This window comes from Myodes glareolus, chromosome 8 (genome assembly GCF_982192425.1).
Source record: "Myodes glareolus chromosome 8, mMyoGla1.1, whole genome shotgun sequence".
NCBI classification, from domain to species: Eukaryota; Metazoa; Chordata; class Mammalia; order Rodentia; family Cricetidae; genus Myodes; species Myodes glareolus.
The window spans coordinates 32855027-32875611 of record NC_142033.1 but is presented as its reverse complement, the minus strand read 5'-3'; the positions used below and the strand labels follow the sequence as shown (position 1 = coordinate 32875611).

The following is a 20585-nucleotide window of genomic DNA, read 5'->3' as shown; positions in this document are numbered from 1 at the left end:
CAGAAATTTGGATCCTAGCTCTGCCTCACACTGGGTATCCCAGGTATGCGGCTTACCCTCTCTGCATTTCCGTTTCCTCCTCTATAAGAAACATCAGCAATAACAGCATTTAACTCGGAGTATTGTTAGGAAGTCAAAACAAAATTATGTCTACATCACTGAGTAGTTACTAATAACTCTTAACAGTAGGGACTGAGCCTAGCTGGTGTTTTTTTGTTTTTGTTTTTTCTTTTCCTATATTGAGAAAGATGATATGCTGTCACCTTTTCCTGAACGTGGTTTTAGCAAGTTCTGGGACAAGCTCCTCTTAGAGGCTCAGACCCTAGAGTATAGACCCCTCACTTATGAACAGCGTGCTGTATCTGCCATGGACTTCACAGTGGTGCGAACGGACAGGCAGGCTGCTACTGACACTTAATATGTGTGCTAGGAAAAATGAACGGCACCCACTCATTTGTTTCCTTGCATTTTCAGGGTGATAAAATGAATGATGAAATGAATGAGATTGCAGCACAAAATTGAAGGCGTCCGTCCTGCTGCATGTTAAGGAGGCCACTATCCCAGCCACTGCTGGCTGCCTGCCCACCAGATATCTGCCCACAGCAGTAATGCTCCTCAGCCCTCCAGTGGATCTCTGGTCTTGGATCACCATTCGGGCCAATAGAGTATGAGCAAAACTCACTGGCAGAGATATTCCAGAAAGTTCTTTAAAGGAAACACTCTCGGCTCCCTTCCTGCCTGAAACTCCTGTGTGATACCGAGGTGAATGGCCATTTTGAGAGCATGGAGTGACAAGCTTGAGGGTGGACACTGAACTGAAAAACAGAAGGAAGTCTGGGTTCCTGATGGCATCAGCGTGACGTCATCTTAGTCCTAGTCTTGCTACCTGAGTCTTTGTGTTCCATGAGAAAAACAGAACTTCCAGGCCCTTAATCCTATACCACTTAATGTCCTCTTGCTTACCAGATGTAATCCTAATTAGTATAATTCCCTTGGGTCTAAAAGCCCTCAACTTGGAATAACCATGCATTGTTCCTCAGCTTCCTTGATAGTAAACAGCCCTAACCCTAAGCCTTGCCCTGGGGTTTTGCTGGCTGTCCTCTTTATCCCGGGAAGGCCCCCCCTCAGCTATCCACCACCATTTCTCAGTTTCTTATTGCTTTTCTCTTTGCTCAATAGAGGTAAGGTGAGGGCCAAATTGGATTCATGATTAGAAAGTCACCATAAGGCCTGGCATGGTGGTGTAGAACTTTAATCCTAGACCCAGAGAAGGAGAGGCAGGTAGATCTCTGTGAGTTCAAGGCCAGCCTGGCCTAGATAAGCAAGTTCCAGGACAGCCTGAGTTACAAGGTGAGATCCTGCCTCAAAAGAGTAAAACCCAATCAAAATCAAATCAAGTCAAGTCACTGTATGCCGGTGCGTATGTCCAACCGGCCTGAAGTGACCAGTTCAAAAAAGCAAGGATGACTAGTATATGTTTACAGGTTCCTAGTGATGCCCAGGGTTCCTTCTCCCTACAGTGAAATCCTGCCTAGACTGTGAACAACCAGCCAAGCCTGGATTGTACTGAAAGCAACAGAATGGCCTCTGACAGAAGTCAAGTCAACAGAGGGCCTTGAAGGAGGTACTCCTAGGACATTGGCCAGACTTAACCAAGATACTCCTCCCTGAGAACCTGCAGTCAGGTGGGGCTGGAAAACATTCAACCATGTTTTCATTCCAGCTTCTTTCAAAACACTGAACAATGATCTCTTTTTCCTTGCCAGTAGGTCCTTTGGGAAGGCCAGTTCTAACCTACCACTTTTAAAGAGTAAGAGAAACCAGGCTGGAGAGACGACTCATCTACTATAGGCTAAGGCTCACAACCAAAATATCAAGAGAATAAGAAACACAGAAGGCAGAGTACTTGCCTAGGAAGCAACTCAGTGTTGGTATTTTCTGCTTCTCTCCTTTACCCTTCTGAGGTTATTTCCTCAGAAGCAGAAATTGGCCTCTTTCATCAGGACTTAGGTCATTCTGGCCCTTTCTAAATGTCATGCATGCAGAAGAGGTTGTCACACAGTGAAGATGAGGTGTTGACTTGCTCGGAAGCCAGGGGTCCAAGCTGGTGTCTACTCACACTCACAATGACAGGCGATGAGGAGGGAGACTTCCCAGCCAGGCCCTTTGCAGCAGTCCCATGACGCCTCTTAGCATTATACTTTGATTGGGAAGGCTGCCATCCAACTCAACCAGCCCGGTCCCCCTACCGGGACTCTCTGAGTACATACATGTGACATAATCTAAAAGCATACAAGAGGGCAGAAGTCAACAGCACTCATGAGATCCCGCACACTGGGTCTCTGGCTCCCAACACTCCCGGCGTACTCTAATCTGAGGCAAGCGTCAGTGACGGGCCACTAGCTCAGAGCCACAGTTCATCCTGCAGGTTTTACCAAAGCCTCCCCCAGGCTCAGGCTCTGAAGGTCACGATATGTACATGGCCAGAATCCCAGAGATCACGGCATCTGTTAACAGATACGATGCAGCTGTACCCGAGATGCATGGCTAGCATCTGTTAAAGATGTGAAATTCAGCGAAACGAAAGGACTAAGTCCATGAGCTCTATTCTCTGATGTATCAGTTTGCAACAGATCTTGTACAAGGTAGATTTAAGAGTTGGCAGCACCAAACCTTTGGTATGAGAACTGCATGTTAAATACCTTCATTAGTCCACACCACAGTGCATCAATGTTTAAAGCATGAAGTGTACACCATAAATGTGTTCTTGGAGACAGGGTATCAGGTAGCCCATGCTAGCCTTGAATTCCCACTATTGTTAAGGATAACCTTGAACTCCTAATCCTCCTGTCTCTGCCCCTCAGTTTCTGGGATAACAGGTATACACCACTACCCTTGGTTTACGTGGTGCTGGGGATCAAACCCAAGGCTTTGTGCGTGGTGGTCAAGTACTCTACCAACTGAGTTACGTCCCCAGCTCAGTCAGTTTTGTCAAGTTAAAAGAAATTATATGTATATCTATTGAATAAAGTAACAGCACAGAATGGTCAAAGATGCTAAATTGTAGCAGGAGGATCTCTGAGTTTGAGGTCAGCCTGGGCTACAGAGTGAGTTCCTGGACTGCCAGGGGTATACAGAGAAACCCTGATTAAAAAAAAAAACAAACCAGAATCAAAACTAAATTGTAGCAGGTGGAGGTGTATGCCCGAGATGCCTTCATCAGGAGATGGAGGCAGGAAGATCAAGAATTCAAAGTCATCCTCAGCTACATATAAAGGTACAGGCCAGTTTATTCCTCCTGAGACCTTATCTCAAAAATAATGAGATCAAAAGAGCAAAATGTCTTCACAAAAGCTCTCCCCAGCAAATATCCACAGGACAATGTTCCCCACCGTCAGTCACTACCCTTAAGGCCTCAAGCAAAGAGACCCTGATCTCCTGGTCACCCGAATCTTCCCAGTTTAATAGCCACCTGAAGAAATAGCTATTGGGTCCTCTTAATGTCCCTTCTAAGGGGAGAAAATGGTAGTATACTGACCAGTAACGACGAAGGCCTTGAAAGGTCAAAAGGCAAGTCTAAGGTTAGCTCCAAATTCTTAGTCTTTGCCAGCAAACTTTGTCAGCTAGGGCTGACAACAGAGGACATCCGTGTATATATTAAGCCTTTGATGACTAATGTGTATTTTGGGAAAGGCTGGTGTCAACCTACTTCGGCAGCACTAGTGTGGGGGAGGAGGTGCAAGGGTAGGTGTTGAGGCCCATCCTTCCTTGAGGTGGGGGTTTCCTCCCCAGAGAGCCTCAGCCTGAAGAAGTGACTGGATTTCAGTCAGTCTGGGGTTCCTCCCTCACAGTTCTTTCCCAAGTGCAAATTATTACCAATTGTGTGATTGCCAACACTTTCCCTCAGCTTCCTTGAGATGTTCTGGTCACGGGATAGCGTGGGCAGGAGATGAATGAGAGTTCTGTTGGGGCAGCTAAGTGCGGATTCTTGTCCCTGCAGCCCCCCGGGTTACCACAGTCTGCCCCAGTGATGCTGTCCCTCCATCACTGCTTGGCCACCTTCAGGAAGGAAGCGTCTAGAAGCTGAAAAGGGCAAGGAGTGGGAGCGTCCCCATAGCCCAAAGGAATTCAGCTCAGAAACCCCATGGTGTTGGCCGCGTGATTTCTAACCCTCAAGAGAACTCGGAGGTAACAAATTTGAGTTGTGTGGAGTCAGAAAGCTTGTTATCACTGTTAGAGCAGCAACAGGGAACTAACACATGCTGAAGAGAAGGAAAGATGCCAATACGGCAGGAACAGGATGTTGGTACGTGTGCAGAGGAATTTCCGCCAGGACCCTTTCTCTTTAGGTCTCCTGTATATCCTCCCCAGTGTGTCCTCTGGTCTTGGCACAGTTGGACCAGAACCTGCCTTACCTTTGACCTTGGGTTTACTTTCTCCTCTCCACAGTGCCTCTGACACTTGGCCAAAATTATCAGCAAAGGTCACCCACAGGCTCCCCACTGTCTCCTTTGGCCACGCCTTCTTTTGGGAAACTATGGAGGTGGGTCTCCATGTCTGAAAGTATAATTTACTGCAAACCTACATTAGAAACATCTGCTTGGGCATCTTGAGTCCTCTGGCAAAATTGGCATGACCAGTATCTGCTAAGAACGTAAGGGCTCAGGCCCTTGTATGATAAAAATGTTCATGTTAGAGAATTTACTTATGTCTCATAAGACAAAGCGGCAGATTCATGACCTAAGGTGTGTGACCTTTAAAAAAAATTACATGCGCCTGCCTCTTGCCCTGACTATGACAGGAACCAAGATAAATACAAGCCTGCAAATTTCCTCATACAGAATAACTGTGGTATTATTGTTCACCCTTGATTAAACACCTTAAGTGTGCTGAGAAGAGTTCCTCACGGGGAACAGGCCCAGAGCCACCAATGAGGCCACTCACACAGGAAGGTCCAGGCACGCAACAGTGAAAAGGGACAAACTGAGAAGCGGGGAGGGGGGGGCAACACACAGGGGATGCCAGTCACCAGCAGCGAGAAGCACATCTCCTTTCTGCCATCACTGTATGTACCTCGGCCAAAAGAGAAGAAATAGAAACAGTCACTCAGAGGGTGTTCTGGTTAATTTTATATCAGCTTGATACAAGCTACAGTCATCTGGGGAGAGAACCTTGGTCGGGAAAATGCCTTCGTCAGATGGCCAGTGAGCAAGTCTGTGGGACATTTTCTGGATTTCCGATGCAGGAGGGCCCAGCCCACTGTGGGTGGTGTCACTTTGTTCCTGAATGCCCAAGAAAGAAAACCGAGCAAGCCAGGGAATATGCCAGTAAACAGTGTTCCTCCATGGCCTCTGTTTCAGTTCTTGCCTTTAATTACTGCCTTGGCTTCCTTTAGTGATGGGCAGTGATTGGGATGTGTCAATTAAATAAACTGTTTTCTTCCTGAGTTGCTTTTGGTTGTGGTATTTATCACAGCAGTAGAAAAAAAATTAGAATGAAGGGCGGTAGCATTCTGAACTTCTCATTTAAGGACTTCCTTTACTTATTTGAAATAACTTGTCATTGTAAAATCCAATGCTATGTATGATTAACATAAGGCAATAAAATTAAAATTAAATAAATGAATAAATGTAGATCCTACATGAATTAAAGAGATGAATTGCTCACAGATGTATCTATTTGGGCTCAGTTTCAGAAGTTTCTGTCCATCCTGGTGAGAAAGGCAGCCAGGAAAAAGAGAGAGGGGAACAGGGCCTAGCATAACCTCAAAGGTATGCCCTCGCTTGGTAAGTTAAGTCCCATCTCATGAAGCTTCTGCCATGTCCCCAGATAGCACCATCTAGTCAAGAACCAAGCATTTGAAAACATGATCCAGTAGTGATAATTGAAGTCCAAAGCCTAACATTCACACCACCATTTTTCAAAACCATAAATACATAAAGGCGTGCACACAACACAACCCAACTTAGTGATACTTGCTCACACTTGTTCACAGCCATCAACACCTAGAAAACGGGCATCTGTAGGGTGCCAGGGGCCCAGAGCACTGGGAGTGCCGGGCACTAAGGAGAAAGAAGGAAGGATCCCTACCTTGTCTGGAAATGATGCTGGAGATCGCAGCGCTGCAGCACCTCGGTGCAGTGCTCTGGGAATGGGCAGGTGACCAGCAGCTTGTTAAGAAGCTTGTTGACCAGGATACTGGACTTCTTGCAGTGCTGCAGAACCACAGGCTTGCGATCCACGGGGCAAAAGTCTTTCTCCACCAGGAAGTTGGTGAGACACAGGGTGCAGTAGGTGTGTCCACACGGCGTGTCCAGAGGGTCCAGCAATGCTTGCAGGCAGATGTGGCAGACGAGGTCATCGTCGACGTCTTCCGTGTAGGTGTAGAAGTGGTTTTCCTCGGGAGAGTGGTGCTGGCCACACACGGCGCACAGGGGTTCAGGGCTGGGATCGGGGTCATCACCTAGGTCTGGTTGGTTCATGGCTGAACAAGGACCAGGAAAGTAGTGCTTCCTCAGGAGCAGGTCAAAAGAGTCTAAGAGCCACCCAAGAGAGAAACCTACAAGAGAAGAAGGCAGTTCATGTTCACAGCACAGCCTGGGAGGACTAGGGCTTGTGCGAGCAGGGGACAGTGCTAAGCAGGAACTCAGAAGGCTAGGCCTGAGATCTACTCTAAAAGCTTGGGCAATTCTCTTTGCCTCATGGGACCTCCATTCCATTTTGTAGGGACAATGCAGACATACAAGACCCTCTTGTTGAGAGATTACTAACACTTGGGTCCTGCTTGCTGGTGAAATGTATAAATCACAAAAAAGAAATGTAATTTGCTAATAAAATCAAATAGACCTCTTATCAGATTCTTTGTCAGACCAGAGCAATAAATACTAATTAAAAAACAATCAAAGACTGAGACTCTTTGCTATCTTTCTTCAAAGTTCAGACAGAGCAGAACACCAGAGCCTTCAGTAAGTCAGCTAAGCTGTTGTGCCTTCTGCATTTTCACGATGGTTGTGACCCGGATTGTTTTCTGTCTTCATTACCATCCTCAGTTGTGAGTTGTCACTAGTTAAGTGGCCTCTGAGCTTAATCTACCATTACTGTGTGTGGATGCCAGGAAAGGGTTAACAATAGCCTATCTTATAGGGCCGCTGTGGGGATTACAGAAGGTCAGTGAAGATTCTGGATTTTCACCGGGCACACGCGGAGTACAAATTAACCACTAGGGGGGTTCTCAGGTGCCTCGAACTTTGTCTTTAGCTCTGGTGGCCTAGAAACTGGAGCTTCAGTTCTTACACGGGAGTCTTCCTGCTTTGTCATAACAGAAGCCTTTGATTCAATTCTACATTAAAATATTTCCCCACGAAGAACACCATGGCAGTATGTCTTTCCGTTCGACACAGAAAGGGTCCACAAAGAATGGTTTGTTTTTGATGTTTGGTTTTACAATTTAGATGTTTCTTAGACAATCAATAAATACTTTCAATTACCAACTCTAGACCAGGCTGTGAGTTGAGGGAGAGACCTCAAAGACACATGTGATGAAGGCAATTTGGGGGAGTCCCCACTCCAGAGAGGAGGAGGTGGGCATTCACAGAACATGGCAGAGACCAGATAACCATTGCCAGCCAGGACTCTGCCACTGTTTATGCCAAGGGAGCATCTGGCTTCCGCTCACCTCCAACACAACCCTTCAGAAACAAGCCCAGACTTGCAGCTTTCCACAGGGCCATGAGGACACGTGACCTAGACAGGGGGTGGGAGGGCCGCATGGCGGTCACGCACTGTGCTGCGTTGTTCTTCTTTTCCAAACACTGATCTTGTTTGTCCAAACAGAGCCTTATCTCGGAAAGAAAATACATGCCTTCCAACTTTCTCCAAGTCAGACTTGTTGTTTACATTTCCAAACTCATCTCAATGCCTGAAGGAACAGTCGGGACAGGGGGCTGACGTGAAATGCCTGTATTGCCAGAGCCCTTGGGAAGCACAGCGGTTTACTTCTCTCTCACTGAGCCCACAGAAGGCCAAAGGAGCGGGTTCAGGAGGGGGCGAGTTCCTGTCAGAGCTTAAGGAGGCATACATAGCTGCTGTGTCTTCCCGAGGTGCTAAGAAAAGACACTGGAAGTTCATAGGAAATGCTTGCGGGGAGACCGGAAACAGTGAAAAATAAGTCTGAGAATGGAAATGGGTTTTGAAGGGAGAGAGGTTCTTATTAAGGGTAAACTGAGGCTCTAATCTTTGGAGAGTCTCCTAGAGTTCTGTCATACACTCCTGCATGCTCCGGTCCTATCCTTCCTCAATTGCTGTATGAGACAGTCTAACAAGGAGATCAGATTCCAGCTTGGGTACCATTGGAAAAGCAGTTTCTCATTGAAGCACTGTCCTCCTTCAGTGACGTGGTGTAGACCTGATGTGGGGTTTGGAAAGCGTGTTCTGGGAGGAATCATGTGCCTCACTCAGGATCTTCTGGGGACTGAAGGTGGGAGAAGACCAGAAGAGACCCTGGGTCATTTGCTGTGGTCCAGGCAAATGCCTCCCAAAAGTTCATATGGTACAGGCTTGGTCTCCATGATGCTGCTGCTGGGAGGTGAGGGTGAGGAGCCTTGAGAGGTGGGGCATAGGGCAGGTTATATGGCCATTGCTATGTGCCTTTAACATTTTTTATTATAAAATATTACACGTAAAGAAGTTTTAAGCAAATGTATAATGTACTTTGAACACAGTCCACAGGACATCCCCACTGCTCGCTCTCTTTAGACTTCCTTCCCTCCCATGAGTCCTCTGGTGCCCAGTTCTGTATGTTGCCTCGGTTATGGTGTCTGCACAGCAGCAGCAAAAGAAGGATGCTGACTGAGGCCTTTCATTATCGTATCGTGAAGCTGATTAATGCATGACCTCTGCCCTTCCTTTCCTGGATTGTGCTGGCACATCGCATTCTTTATAAGCATTCTGCGCTAAGGATCCTGCATCAGAAAACAAACAAAAAGACCCTGTAGGTCACTAGACTAGAGAAAATCCCATTCACAAATAGATTCCTAAGATTCTGCGTTAAGAGGAAATGGTTTTGTTTGTTTGTATGGTTGTGTGTGAGTGAGTGTTTGTGTGTGTGTGTGTGTGTGTGTGTGTGTGTGTGAGAGAGAGAGAGAGAGAGAGAGAGAGAGAGAGACTCACTATATATGAAACCAGGGTGGTTTCAAACTCAGAGACTGCCTGCCTCTGCCTCCTGAGTGCCGGGATTAAAGCCATGCACCACCGTGCCTATCTGGATGGATGTTTTTATAACTTTGCTTCTTAACAACATACTGAGAATTTCCCACGTGCTAGGCACTGTGCTGAGGACATTATTAGATTGTGTCATTTCCATCCTCACAACACCTCATGACATCTTTTAATTAAACAGACCAGGAAACTGGAGTATGGCATGTAAGTGACTGGCCAGTCTGCCACACCCGAGAGGAAACTAGGCAGGCAGGGCTGCCAGTCTCTACCTTCGCCCTAACTTCCCACCTCTTTGTTCCAGGGCATCTTTCTCCACTGTAAAACGGTAGGAACTCCAGTACTGTAGCACTTCAATATAAAAGACCTAGGAAATCAGAAGAATTTAAATCTCTTTACGTCTCATGACAAGTAGAGGTGCCAAAGCTGGGAGGAGACAGAGTCGGAGTCCCCTGGTGACAGAATTAGCCCAAGAAGGTTAGCATCCAGTGCCTTCCTGATCTTCACACCCCCCGCCCCGCTTCCTCCCCCCCTACCTTACCTCCAACCTCTCCCCTTTTCTCCCAATCCCACCCCTTCTCCTTCCCCCTCAGAGTAATGAATCCACTGGCTCTTGGCCAGATGGTAAACCAATTTCTTAATGTAATGTTAATGTAAACACCACTTACATATATTTTGGTGAATTTACTTTAGACTAAATAAAGTCCACATAAATAAAAACGGGGCCGGGAGAGGGTTGGCTGAACAAGCCATTTGGGCTCCACAGCAAAGGACCAGGTGAACTTTGGAAGATAAGATTTCTTCTGTTTACCTGGCAGTTTTTTTCTTATTCTATCTTACGAGCATATACTATATCCTGTTTTTAGATGTGCGTGTGCCTGGCTGCTGAAGTGAGAAGACAGGATCAAGAAGCATTATCCTAACAGATAAATGCTTTTCTCTCCTAAAAAGTAAGGTTCAGGGCCCAGGCAGGTAGAGAGTATTTGTTTATGTAAGCTCAGTACGGTAGGTAGGTCAGTCCTTCTGGTCCTGGCTGGGGCGGGGGGATGGCAGGGGACGTGTGATGTGGCTTTCCTACACTTCGGAGTGAGAAAGAAAGCGCAAAGCAGAAGTCATACTCTCTTGACCTCCCACACTTTCTTTTCCCTCTTGGTCTCCCTGCTTCTCTTTTCATTTAGAGCAGGACAGAAGAATTCACGACTTTCAGACATCCGGGATCTAACCGGGAAGAAGAGTCTCAATGAGGGACTGATCATCTACTTTGGGTCATCCTTGGAACTCATCTGTGGAGGATTTTCTTAATATATATGGAAAAGCCCAGGCCACCAGGGGTGACACCACTCCCTAGGCAAGGCAGTCCTGGACTGTATAAGGGTGGAAAAACTGAGCAGAGTGTAAGCAAGCCAGCAAACAAGCATGCATTCATTCACTTTTCTCTGGTCTTGAAGGTGGATGTGATGTGACCATTTCTCTCAAGTCCCTACCACGGTGACCTCTCTTGAATAATGGACCACAACTTGGAGTTGTCAGCTTACAACAAACGCCTTTCTCCTCCAGTTAGCAGTAGAGATGAAACCAGACCGGGAGGCCGCTAGAGCAAGATGGCCCTGGTGGACTCCGGTACTCTGAAAGCTCACAGAAAGCGAATGGATAAACGCGTCACGAGGCTTCACTGAAAGAACCAATTTCACCCTAAATCGCCTCCGAAATTGTTTCCTGAGTCCTGATTTCTAACAGGAGGAGATTCCATAGCATCAAAGGAATCCCAGCGGGCACAGAGAGCTCAGGCGTGGAGTTCTTGCTCATCAGACACAAGGCCCAGCACTGTAAAACTAAACAAATCAGGAAATCAGTGAGAGAATTAAGAAGGTCCCTCCGTTGTCGGAGTGTCAGCTATGTCTCGCATCGGTATCCTTTCAAAGGAGACGCATGGATACTGCATTGAAAGAACTTTTGAGAGTGGTCCTTCTATGAAACAGACCATCCCGTCCTTGGGTAGATCTTTATACCAGGGGAAATGTTTATATACTGAGTGAGAATTTGTCTCCTGATAGCTCTGCCCCCTCTGGGGTACACAGAATTGCCCTGGAGAACTTAACAGAGTATGAACAGATCCTTAGTGCTTTAGTATTTGAAGATATGACTTTCTCTGGACTGAACTGGATCCATCCAGTTTCTAGTCTCTATGAGGCTGACCAACCCTTCTCAGCAAGCACCCCAATCTGTTAGTGTGTCTCCTACACTGGAAAGGGTAAAGTTCCAAGACCCCAGGAGGGAGGGAAGCGAGTATCTGGGCTGTTGAGTCTCCTAGTGTTGATTCTCAGCCAGTCTCGATGCTGGTGGGTGGCCGCCCAGGAGATGCTGCCCTGAGCACTGGTGGGAATCACTGGCTATGGAGGGGAGAAAAGAAAGAGACGGGGGAGACAGAAGAAGAAGACAAAGAGAGAAGAAGAGATGGATAGTGAGAGAGAAGAAGAGAGCCATCCGTGTGTGAGGGTTCTAAATTCTGGCTTCAAGCAACCACAGGCTGGGGTTGGGGAAGACGCCTATACTAAATATGTAACCTTTCCCTGTAATCATTATCCCCTAAAACTTCAGCAGAACAACATATTTACACTGTATTAGATAACGTAAGTAATTTAGGAAAGATTTAGGGTACACAGGAGGATATATGATTATTAAACGCACCATTTTATAGCAGGAACTCTATGTCTATGGGCAGGAAGGGAGTTCTGGAAGCACCCGATTTGCAGAGGGACAGCACTCATAGGTAGACAGATGGATTGAGAGATAAGATCTGGGGCTTTAAGGAGATGCATGAAGCTTTTAGAGCATAAACAAGGTCTGCGGGCATGACTGAGAAGATGGAAAGCTGTTTAGTGTCTTTATGTAAACATAAGAAACCTTTCAGCGGCTAGATAGTCTGGTATTAGAGCCCACAGTATTCTGTTAGTTCCTAGAACAGACGGTATTTGGGACATTTTGGTCTCCTGTTTCATTAATTTCGTTTTTAACTATATGAACCACACACAATGCAAGAAAACAAAAATGGAAGCCAATTAAACAAACAGTCAATCAGTGATATGTTTCCCGCCCAAATCACAAATGTGAATATCCACTGAGATTCCCCAGCATGTGAAAAGGTTGAAGTGATGAGCAGAGAGAAGCCCATGGAAGAGCGAGTGATAGGAACCTCCTCCACCCAAAACAAGAGTACTTGGAAAGGAAAATGTCCGGGGAGGCCTGCTTCTCATCGTAGATCGCCATGGTTGTACCAAAGTTGGGGAAGAGGCAATGGCTGGAAGCCTCGCCTACAGAAAGCCCCTCACTATCACAGTGTGTTGAGAGAGCCCGTTGAATCTAGCCCTACAAAACACACTTATTCCGCTGGTGCTGTGCTGGGCCATGCCACAGCCTGAGAGGAAAGGAAGGAACTGTGATAATAGTTCCTAAATAAGCGTAGCTGCCCAAGCTGGTCTTTAAATTAGTTCTGACCTTTACTCAACAGAGGCTGTTGCTTCCCTTTCAATTTTTCCAAAGAGCACTGAGTACTTAGCTTCACTGTCACCATGGCAATGCCTAGGTCTTCCATAGAGGCTTAACTGAAGAAAGACCCACTCCGAGTGTGAGCAGGGCTATTCCATGGCTGGCGTCCTGGGCTGACTACAAAGGGAAGAGGAAGGGCTGAGCCAAGCACTGGCATTCATCTCTTACTGCTTCCTGACTGTGGGTGCAGTGTGGCCAGTGCCTCACACTTCGGTCTTCCCCGCCATGATGGTCTAGATCCCTTCAAACCGTGAGTGGTGTGTATATGTGTGTGTGTGTGTGTGTGTGTGTGTCCTTCCTTGATTTGCCTTTCTCAGTCACTTTATCACAACAATGGGGAGACTAATATAAAGACTATTAAAGTTACATTACCAAATGTCTTTTGCTTTTGCTTTTCTTTTTTGGCTCCTTAAATTTCGCACTCCAAGGCAAGTGCCTTACATGCTTCACCTATAATCAAGGCCTTATCACTAATTTTCTTAGAAGTCTGAGTAGGGAAAGTGGGGTGTCACCACTGTGGCTTAGACCCAGCCCTGGGATTAATAGCCTTGGTGAGTCTTTGCATTTTCCTTGCATCAGTCCTGGTAGCCAGCCAGGTGCAATGAGGAAACTGTGGCCTTGGCCAATGCCTCAGAGGTACGCCACTAAGCTGTAAGCTCTACACCGATTACAGCTCCACCTCACTTTGTGCTTGGTAGAGTCACCAGGTGCGCAACTTGCCAACCTGTCAAAGAGTTCACAAGAGGGGCACCTTGCTTCAGCAACTGGGTCCTGCAGAAGCTTTGCTGCTTGAGTTCATGAGATCCCAGCCAAACAATGAGCCCTTCTTGTCCTCGGGGACATTGCCCAGAAGTGGAAAACAGCAGGAGGCTCTGCCCTCCTGGAGGGGTGTTTATGCCATGATGTGGGGGAAGGACGGTGGCAGGGTCTTACTATTTCACCCAAGCTGAACGTGACCATGCCATCCTCCTGCCTTAATCTCCGGAGTGCTGAGATTATAAGTATTTACCGCCACACTGGGCCTTGCTTTGGAATGATGACTGACAGTTGTTCAAAATCTTTTTATCGCTCAACCAACCCTAATGGTTCACAATGTATTTTATATCTATCCAGACTAGGCCTATACCAAATGATCACTCAGGTAATTTAGCTCCAAGAAATGGAGTCTGGGGAGAAGGGCTTGGAGAAGTAGCTCAGCTGATGAAGTGCTCGCCTTAAAACCACAGGAACCTGAATTCAAACCCCAGATTTCTCCCCCACAAAAACAAGTAAGCAAACAAAAGGCCATTGCCTTATGGCAGAAGCTTTAATCTCAGCACCAAGGAGCAGCCAGATCTCTGAGTCAACCTAACTTTGGGAAAACTCTAGGTCAAATGAGAGAGCCCCTGTCTCAAAAAAACAAGGTAGATGGTTGTTGTAAAGATGCTGCTTGTTCATTCCTGGCTGCCCAGACCATGAAATAATCACACGGAAACTACTAATTACAACACTGCTTGGCCTATTAGCTTATGCATATTTCTAGCTCACTCTTATCTCTTAAATTAACCCATTTCTATTATTTTATATTTTATCATGAGGTTTGTGGTCTATTGGCAAGGTTCCCACTGGCAGCTTATGTCTTTCTCCTCTGGTGGCTCCATGGCATCTCTCGACTCTGCCTTCTTTCTCCCAGCATTCAGTTTGGTCCTCCACCACCTGCCCCCCAGCTCTACTCTGCCCTGTCACAGGCCAAGACAGCTTCTTTATTCATTAACCATTAAAAGCAACACATATACAACATATACAGGAGCACTTCCCACACCAGATGGTATCTAAGGAGTGACATTCCCAAGGTTGTCCTCTGTCCTCCACATACGCATACAGACACCCACACATGCACCCAAGGTTCCCCTCTGTCCTCCATAGACACATATGTGCATCCATGCATATCCATATACCAAAGGTTGTCCTTTGTCTTCCATATATGCATTGCGTACAGCCACACATCATGTACGTCTCCTATCAACTCAAACACACATGAAATAGAAGCTGAGCCTGGTCTGGAGGTGTAGGCTTTGGACTCTGATGGTGTGCTTTCCTGGGATGTGGGAGATCCTAGGCTCAGTGTCCACCATCACAACACAACAGAAGGAAAAAACAAAATAATGCAAAACACCTGAAGTGTAGAGGTTTCATTGGCGATGCTATAAACCTTCGGGTGGATCACTGTCAGGCAACATGGGGACTTAGTATTCCAAACTGGCTGCTGGGCCCACACACCCGCCAAAGCTAGGACACTCATTCCTAAGCAGAAGCTTAGCCATGGAGAAGCCCAGTGGACCAGTGCCAATAACTGCTTCTTACAGTGGCCCTGGCCACCTGCTCGCTTTCTAAAGGAATTTGCCCAGCAGGCACATTTGTCTCAATAGTGCCCTGGTCCTGGTTGACCCTCTTAAAGTGGATTATTTGGGGAAAGCAATTCCCAAAGTCGAGATAAGTCCTCTCTCTCTTTATCAGTCTTACTTATGCCTTGAATTTCCTATACATTCAGTGAGCACTGAAGGTTCTGATAATGTGTGATCTTATTAAGTAGTGATTATGAAATAACATACATTTTTCCTTGGCTTACAGATTTATATATAAGCAGGACAAATCTGGCACTTCAGTGACCTGAATACAGAGTCACATATGGGATAAAAAAAAATCTTCAAATGATGATCCAGGGTTGGAGGAGGAATCTAGGGAGGGACATGCACTTCACCTTGGGAGGCTGAGGCAGGTACTGGCAGCCTGCTGTGCTGCAAGGGTTGTGGTTAGCTCTGCTAAACCAAGGTCTCGAAGGTCTCAAAGAGGGAGCAAGAGACTCATTAAAAAAATCTGCGAATGGCATTCACCTGCACACTGTTTCGAACATGAGGAAGAACAGAAGGAAGCTATAGAGGGTCTCCACCGAGGTCAGAATCTGCCAGGAAATTACAGACCCAAGCAAGAAGAGACAGCCGAACACATCTGGAGTCAATAACGGGGAACACAGATCTTCAGAAAGTGGGAAAGACGAGGGAAGTGGTTGAATGAAGGGAGTCCCCCGTGGTTAGCCAATTACAAATGAGGCCAGGGGATGGCTTTTCACAGCCTTCCAGAAACGAGCTTTATCTCCCTTGACAGGAGACCTCACCACTCTTGCCCTGGATGTCACGGTGCACCTGCCATCCTTGGGTCTGTCTGTATGTGCTCTGTCTCAGAAAAGATGCCCTCCCACTCCTAGTCTAGAAACACCAACTCCTGCAAAGGACACACAATTAAAGCAGAGGTGTTCATATGTGCAAGGGCTCTATTGTTGCAAAATATCCCTGACTTCTGAAAAGAGCTGACATTAGGGAAGAATGGGAAAGAAACAGCCTGCAAGTTGGTGTCTGACCCCTCAAAGCTGACCATGTCAGGAAGGGGCCTTAAAACAAACAAACAAACAAACAAACCAGTTATCCAAGTTTTAGGAAGTACATGAGGAAATATATTTGAATTCTAAACATTTTCCAACTATTTCCATTCTACAGATGTATGCTGACTGCCTCCAGTCCGTGATTGGGATTTGTCTTGAAGTCTGTGGGGACTCCCAGAGAGACTCCAATGCCATCTTCATAGATTTCAAGTTTAGTTAGGAAAATAGGAGTTTGATAGTGGTAGATAAACGGTAGAAACAAGAAGGTGCACTGAAGCATTGCAGAAGGAACAAGAGAATCACACAGGGAGGCCCAGGAAATGAACGGTTGCTAGGATGGCTCACAAAAGGTGACTGGAGACTAAGGGCTGTACTCAGATGACAGAGTGCCTGTGTAACATGCACAAGTCCTTGGGTCCCATCTTCAGTTGGGCACCGATGGTACATGCTTTAATCCCAGTCCTCAGGAAGTGGGGAGAGAATTCAAGGTCACACTCCTATACAGTGAGGTCAAAGGCATCTGAGTGACATGAGGCCCTGTCTTTAAAAAAAAATGAGCAAAACCCATAACCCAAAATGAATAGGATTTTGACAAATGAGAGGAAATTCCGAGAGGGGAGAGCCTAGCCAAACACATCCATCAAGGACAAGAGTGTACACAGGGCTTGGTGACCCTGTGGTTTTAAAACATTTTTTAAATGTTTTTTAGAAGTCACAGACTTTTCTTTTTGAGTCAAGGCCTCACTCTATGTAGCCCAGCTGGTTTCACACTTACAGAGTGACCCAGGACCCCTCCCCCTCAGCCTCCCAGGTGTTGGATGCTGGTGTGAGCACTGACGAGAAATGACAAGATTTTGGATTGGGCAAGGATCTTAGGTTCTCACCAAGAGAGGAAATGCTTCAGCATATCCATGGTTGATGTGCCAGTTACTTTTCCAAATACTTCCAGTGACAGTGGCCTGGGTAGTTTTCAAAGATCCAAGTTCTTCCTTGTTACTTTGGCTGTTGGCGCTTGCTCTGTCTTTCCATGTTCAGCATATGTCACAGGACTCCTTCAAAACATGACACCTGTCCCCCAAATTTAAGACAACACTGGTCCTCCCTTGTCTTGTTTCTGGTCCTTCCAACTGTCTTCATGCATAGCATCTTCTAGGATAGTTTCTAACTTGTTAAGGTCCTTCAAGCAATAGCACTTAGAAGTAGACATCGATCTGCTTATCCTGAGCAGGGGGATCAAGATTCAGTGATCCCTCCCGGAGTACCACCTGACCCGTCTTCCGTTGCAATCTATGTTGGCTTCTACTGCATTCTTTCTGTAGATATGCCACAGTGTTGATGGAAGAATGCATTAGAGCACAAACCCCTCCCCACCCTGCCTTGAACATAGGAATAAAGGAGAGCAGTAGCGAACGCTGCCAACGCTAACTCTTCCATGTCTAAACATCACTCAGTGTGTCTACATCAGTGGTTCTCAACCTGTCAGTCACAACCCCTTCGGTGGTAGAACAATTCTTTCACAGGGGTCGTATGTCAGATACTTACGTTATGATTCATAACAGTGTCAAAATTATAGTTATGAAGTAGCAATTAAATAATTTTATGATTGGGGGTCACCACAACATGAGTGACTATATTAAAGGGTTGTAGCATTAGGAAGGTTGAAAACCGCTGCTCTCTATGAAGATTTCTCCAGAAACAGATGGAGATGGCGGAAAATATGAACATAAGCTACCGAGTGAATGCAGTGGCTAAAATGATACCCCTGTCCCCACCCCCATAAAGGCATGCCCATGTTTATTCCCAGAACTTGGAAGCTGACATAACCAGGAAATTTGCCTTTGAAGATGTCATAAAGTATTGGACATTGAGATGAGACCATATTGATTACCTGAGTAATCTATAAATCTAGTCCTTAGATGACAAGACTCAGAAGCAGAGGCAGTGGGAGGACTTAGCCACATGCCAAGTGACCTTTGGTCCCATAGAAGCTGGAAGAGGCCAAGGAAGGTTCTCTCTCTTTCCTAGATCTGTAACAGACAGTGGCCCTGCTGATGTCTTGATTTTAAACTTCTGTACACTCTAGAATTGAAGGAATAAACGGAGTTGTGTAAAGCCTCTGAGCTTACGGTCATCAGCTACGCCAGTCGTAAGAGACTAACCCAGGAGAATGTGTGTTTCTAGAGGTGGATCCCACAGGAACGAGGTAAATATTCCCAGTGACCTACTCCAAATTCTTCTCCACATGGCCAAGTGACAAGGCAAACATTTTGAGATGGTGACCACTGAGACTCCTGTATACTTAGGGACAGCAATCCTTCCCCAGTGTAAAAATCTAATGATTTCTTCAGCTCACTAATAAGTTAAAATGCAGATGTCTTTAGAGGTGACTGTAAAACCACTTTACACGGGCCTCCAGGGGCCACAGATGGAATGGCTGAGTGTGTGCACACTGTGGAAGATGTCATACAAGTATGACCATCCTACTTAACGAGGAGCTTGAAAACACACGGTGACTCATGTGCTAATGGGAGGATGCATGAGCCTAAGCATGCAGCGTTCTATTCAAAGGAGGCCACGTGACTGACAGACTTTAGTCACAAGCAAGTTATACAAATCATCTCAACAGATAGCAATGGCATATTTAAACCTCCCATCATGCAGATGCTGTTGCCATGCTGGGTGCCAAGAAGCTATTAAAGGAATTCCTAGAGAGCTTCCACTCCGCTGCTGGCGAAGTCTCATGTCCCTGTGACAAACGCACCAAACACAAGAAGCAAATCCGCGTCACTAGGAAACAATGGTGGTATTTAAGTGGAGATGTTCCAAACTAAAATCCTTGATGTCAAAAAAATAACAAGAAAACCTTCCTGGTTACTTGGGATGGAACTTTGAAGAGGACTAGCCAGCCCACAAACAATGACAGGGAACAAGGTTCCCTGGGCAGGGAGGAGGAATTGATTCTTTGAGAGGGGTAGTAGAAGAAGCAAAGAGGGATAAGGAAAAAAAAACTATTCTAAAATCTGTGAATCTCCAGCTTGGGAGTCAGCTCACCTACCCTTTCTGAAGTGGGAATGCCTTTGCTCCTTTCTGTTTGACATAAAATTTTAACCTGCGGCTACTGTTTTCAATAAGCAATTTTCTACAGGTTAGGGGAGATGCTGGTACTAGACATGTGCTTCTCTCATGTGATCCTTAAAACGATCATCCACTGTGTATGTTATACGTGAATATGTCTCAGCTGAAGAAACACAAACTTTGGTTACCTATCCATCCATCATCAGCTACCTGTCTGTTTGTCTGCCCGTCCACACATTCTATGTCTTCATCATCCATCAGTAAATCTATTTATCCATTAGCCATCTACACATCTGTTCACTTTCCACCCATCCATCTGTCTATCAACCCAACCAACAAGCATTCCAGATGTTAAATATATCAAACAGTGATCACTTTCAGTGACAATACACTCAGCACCCCACCGGGAAACCTATTGTGGTTTTGGAAACCGGTTCATAGAACTGCTTTCTCCCCCTTGAAGTATGTGTCTGTGCTGGTAAGACCACTGTGGTAAACAATATCCTTGTGCCATAGGACACAGAGTAAGGAGGGAATGACAGAGGTGGGAAGTTAGAGGAGACAGCCAACATTCTATGACCTTGATCTCAGCCCCTGTAAGGCTCTGTACTTAGTAACTTTGATGGTTTTCCTATCAATCCTTATTCTTTGGAGATGGTGCCTGGCTGGAAACTAATTCGCCCAGGAAAAATGACTCGCAGTCTCCTTCAAATAGTTTTGGAAGGCTCTTGATTGTTTGGAGATACTGTCAGAGGACAGTCAACTTACCACCCACATAAAAGTGAGTCTGGCATGCTGGCGTATAAATATCAAGAATAGTTCCATGCTACCAGGAAGTCCTGAGATACCAGGGTCGGGAGGAGCCTGCCGAGAGCCTCTGCAGCTCCAAGCCAAGCAGATCTTCTCGACTCCACCTTAGGTGTGCAGGATTCTAATTACAGGAGAGAAAATGCTGAGGGGCGCAGCCGTGGGTCCACACTGCAGGAAGATGCTTGGATCTCATCTTGTCCTACACCTGCTGGTCTGTAAAAGACCAGGAATCACCCTGGCAGCTACTCTACCCCAGAAGGCCAAGGTAACAGCATAGTCTTGGTTTAACAGACTTTCTTCTAAGCCTATAGGGGTCTTTCCAGGAAAATGTTCTGTCCAGTCAGCGCTGTTTCCGTTATTATGTCCAGACCGAAGCATGAACTAAGACTTCCGACAGTAGTTAAAGGAACACATGTGTCCTGGAATACTACAGCACTTTAACTGAGCACCTAGCATGTGCCAGGGACTTCACACATGACCACTGCCCCTGCTCATCACAGGCATCCTGGGTAGCTATGTATCC

The 20585-nt window shown here is 46.2% G+C and overlaps 1 protein-coding gene across 5 annotated transcripts in view; it reads right to left on the bottom strand.

Moving 5' to 3' along the window:
• Nucleotides 1–20585, bottom strand: part of Lnx1 (ligand of numb-protein X 1) — a 115183-nt gene that overhangs the window by 82105 nt on the left and 12493 nt on the right. For 4 of the 5 annotated variants that reach the window (XM_085691771.2, XM_048415138.3, XM_085691772.2 and 1 more), the window contains one exon: nucleotides 6091–6559. In XM_085691771.2, the coding sequence (XP_085547897.2) occupies nucleotides 6091–6482 (392 nt within the window). In that variant the 5' untranslated portion in view covers nucleotides 6483–6559. Of the gene's footprint in view, nucleotides 1–6090; nucleotides 6560–17061; nucleotides 17081–20585 lie in introns of those variants that run through there. The other variant, XM_085691773.2, reaches the window with a different exon arrangement.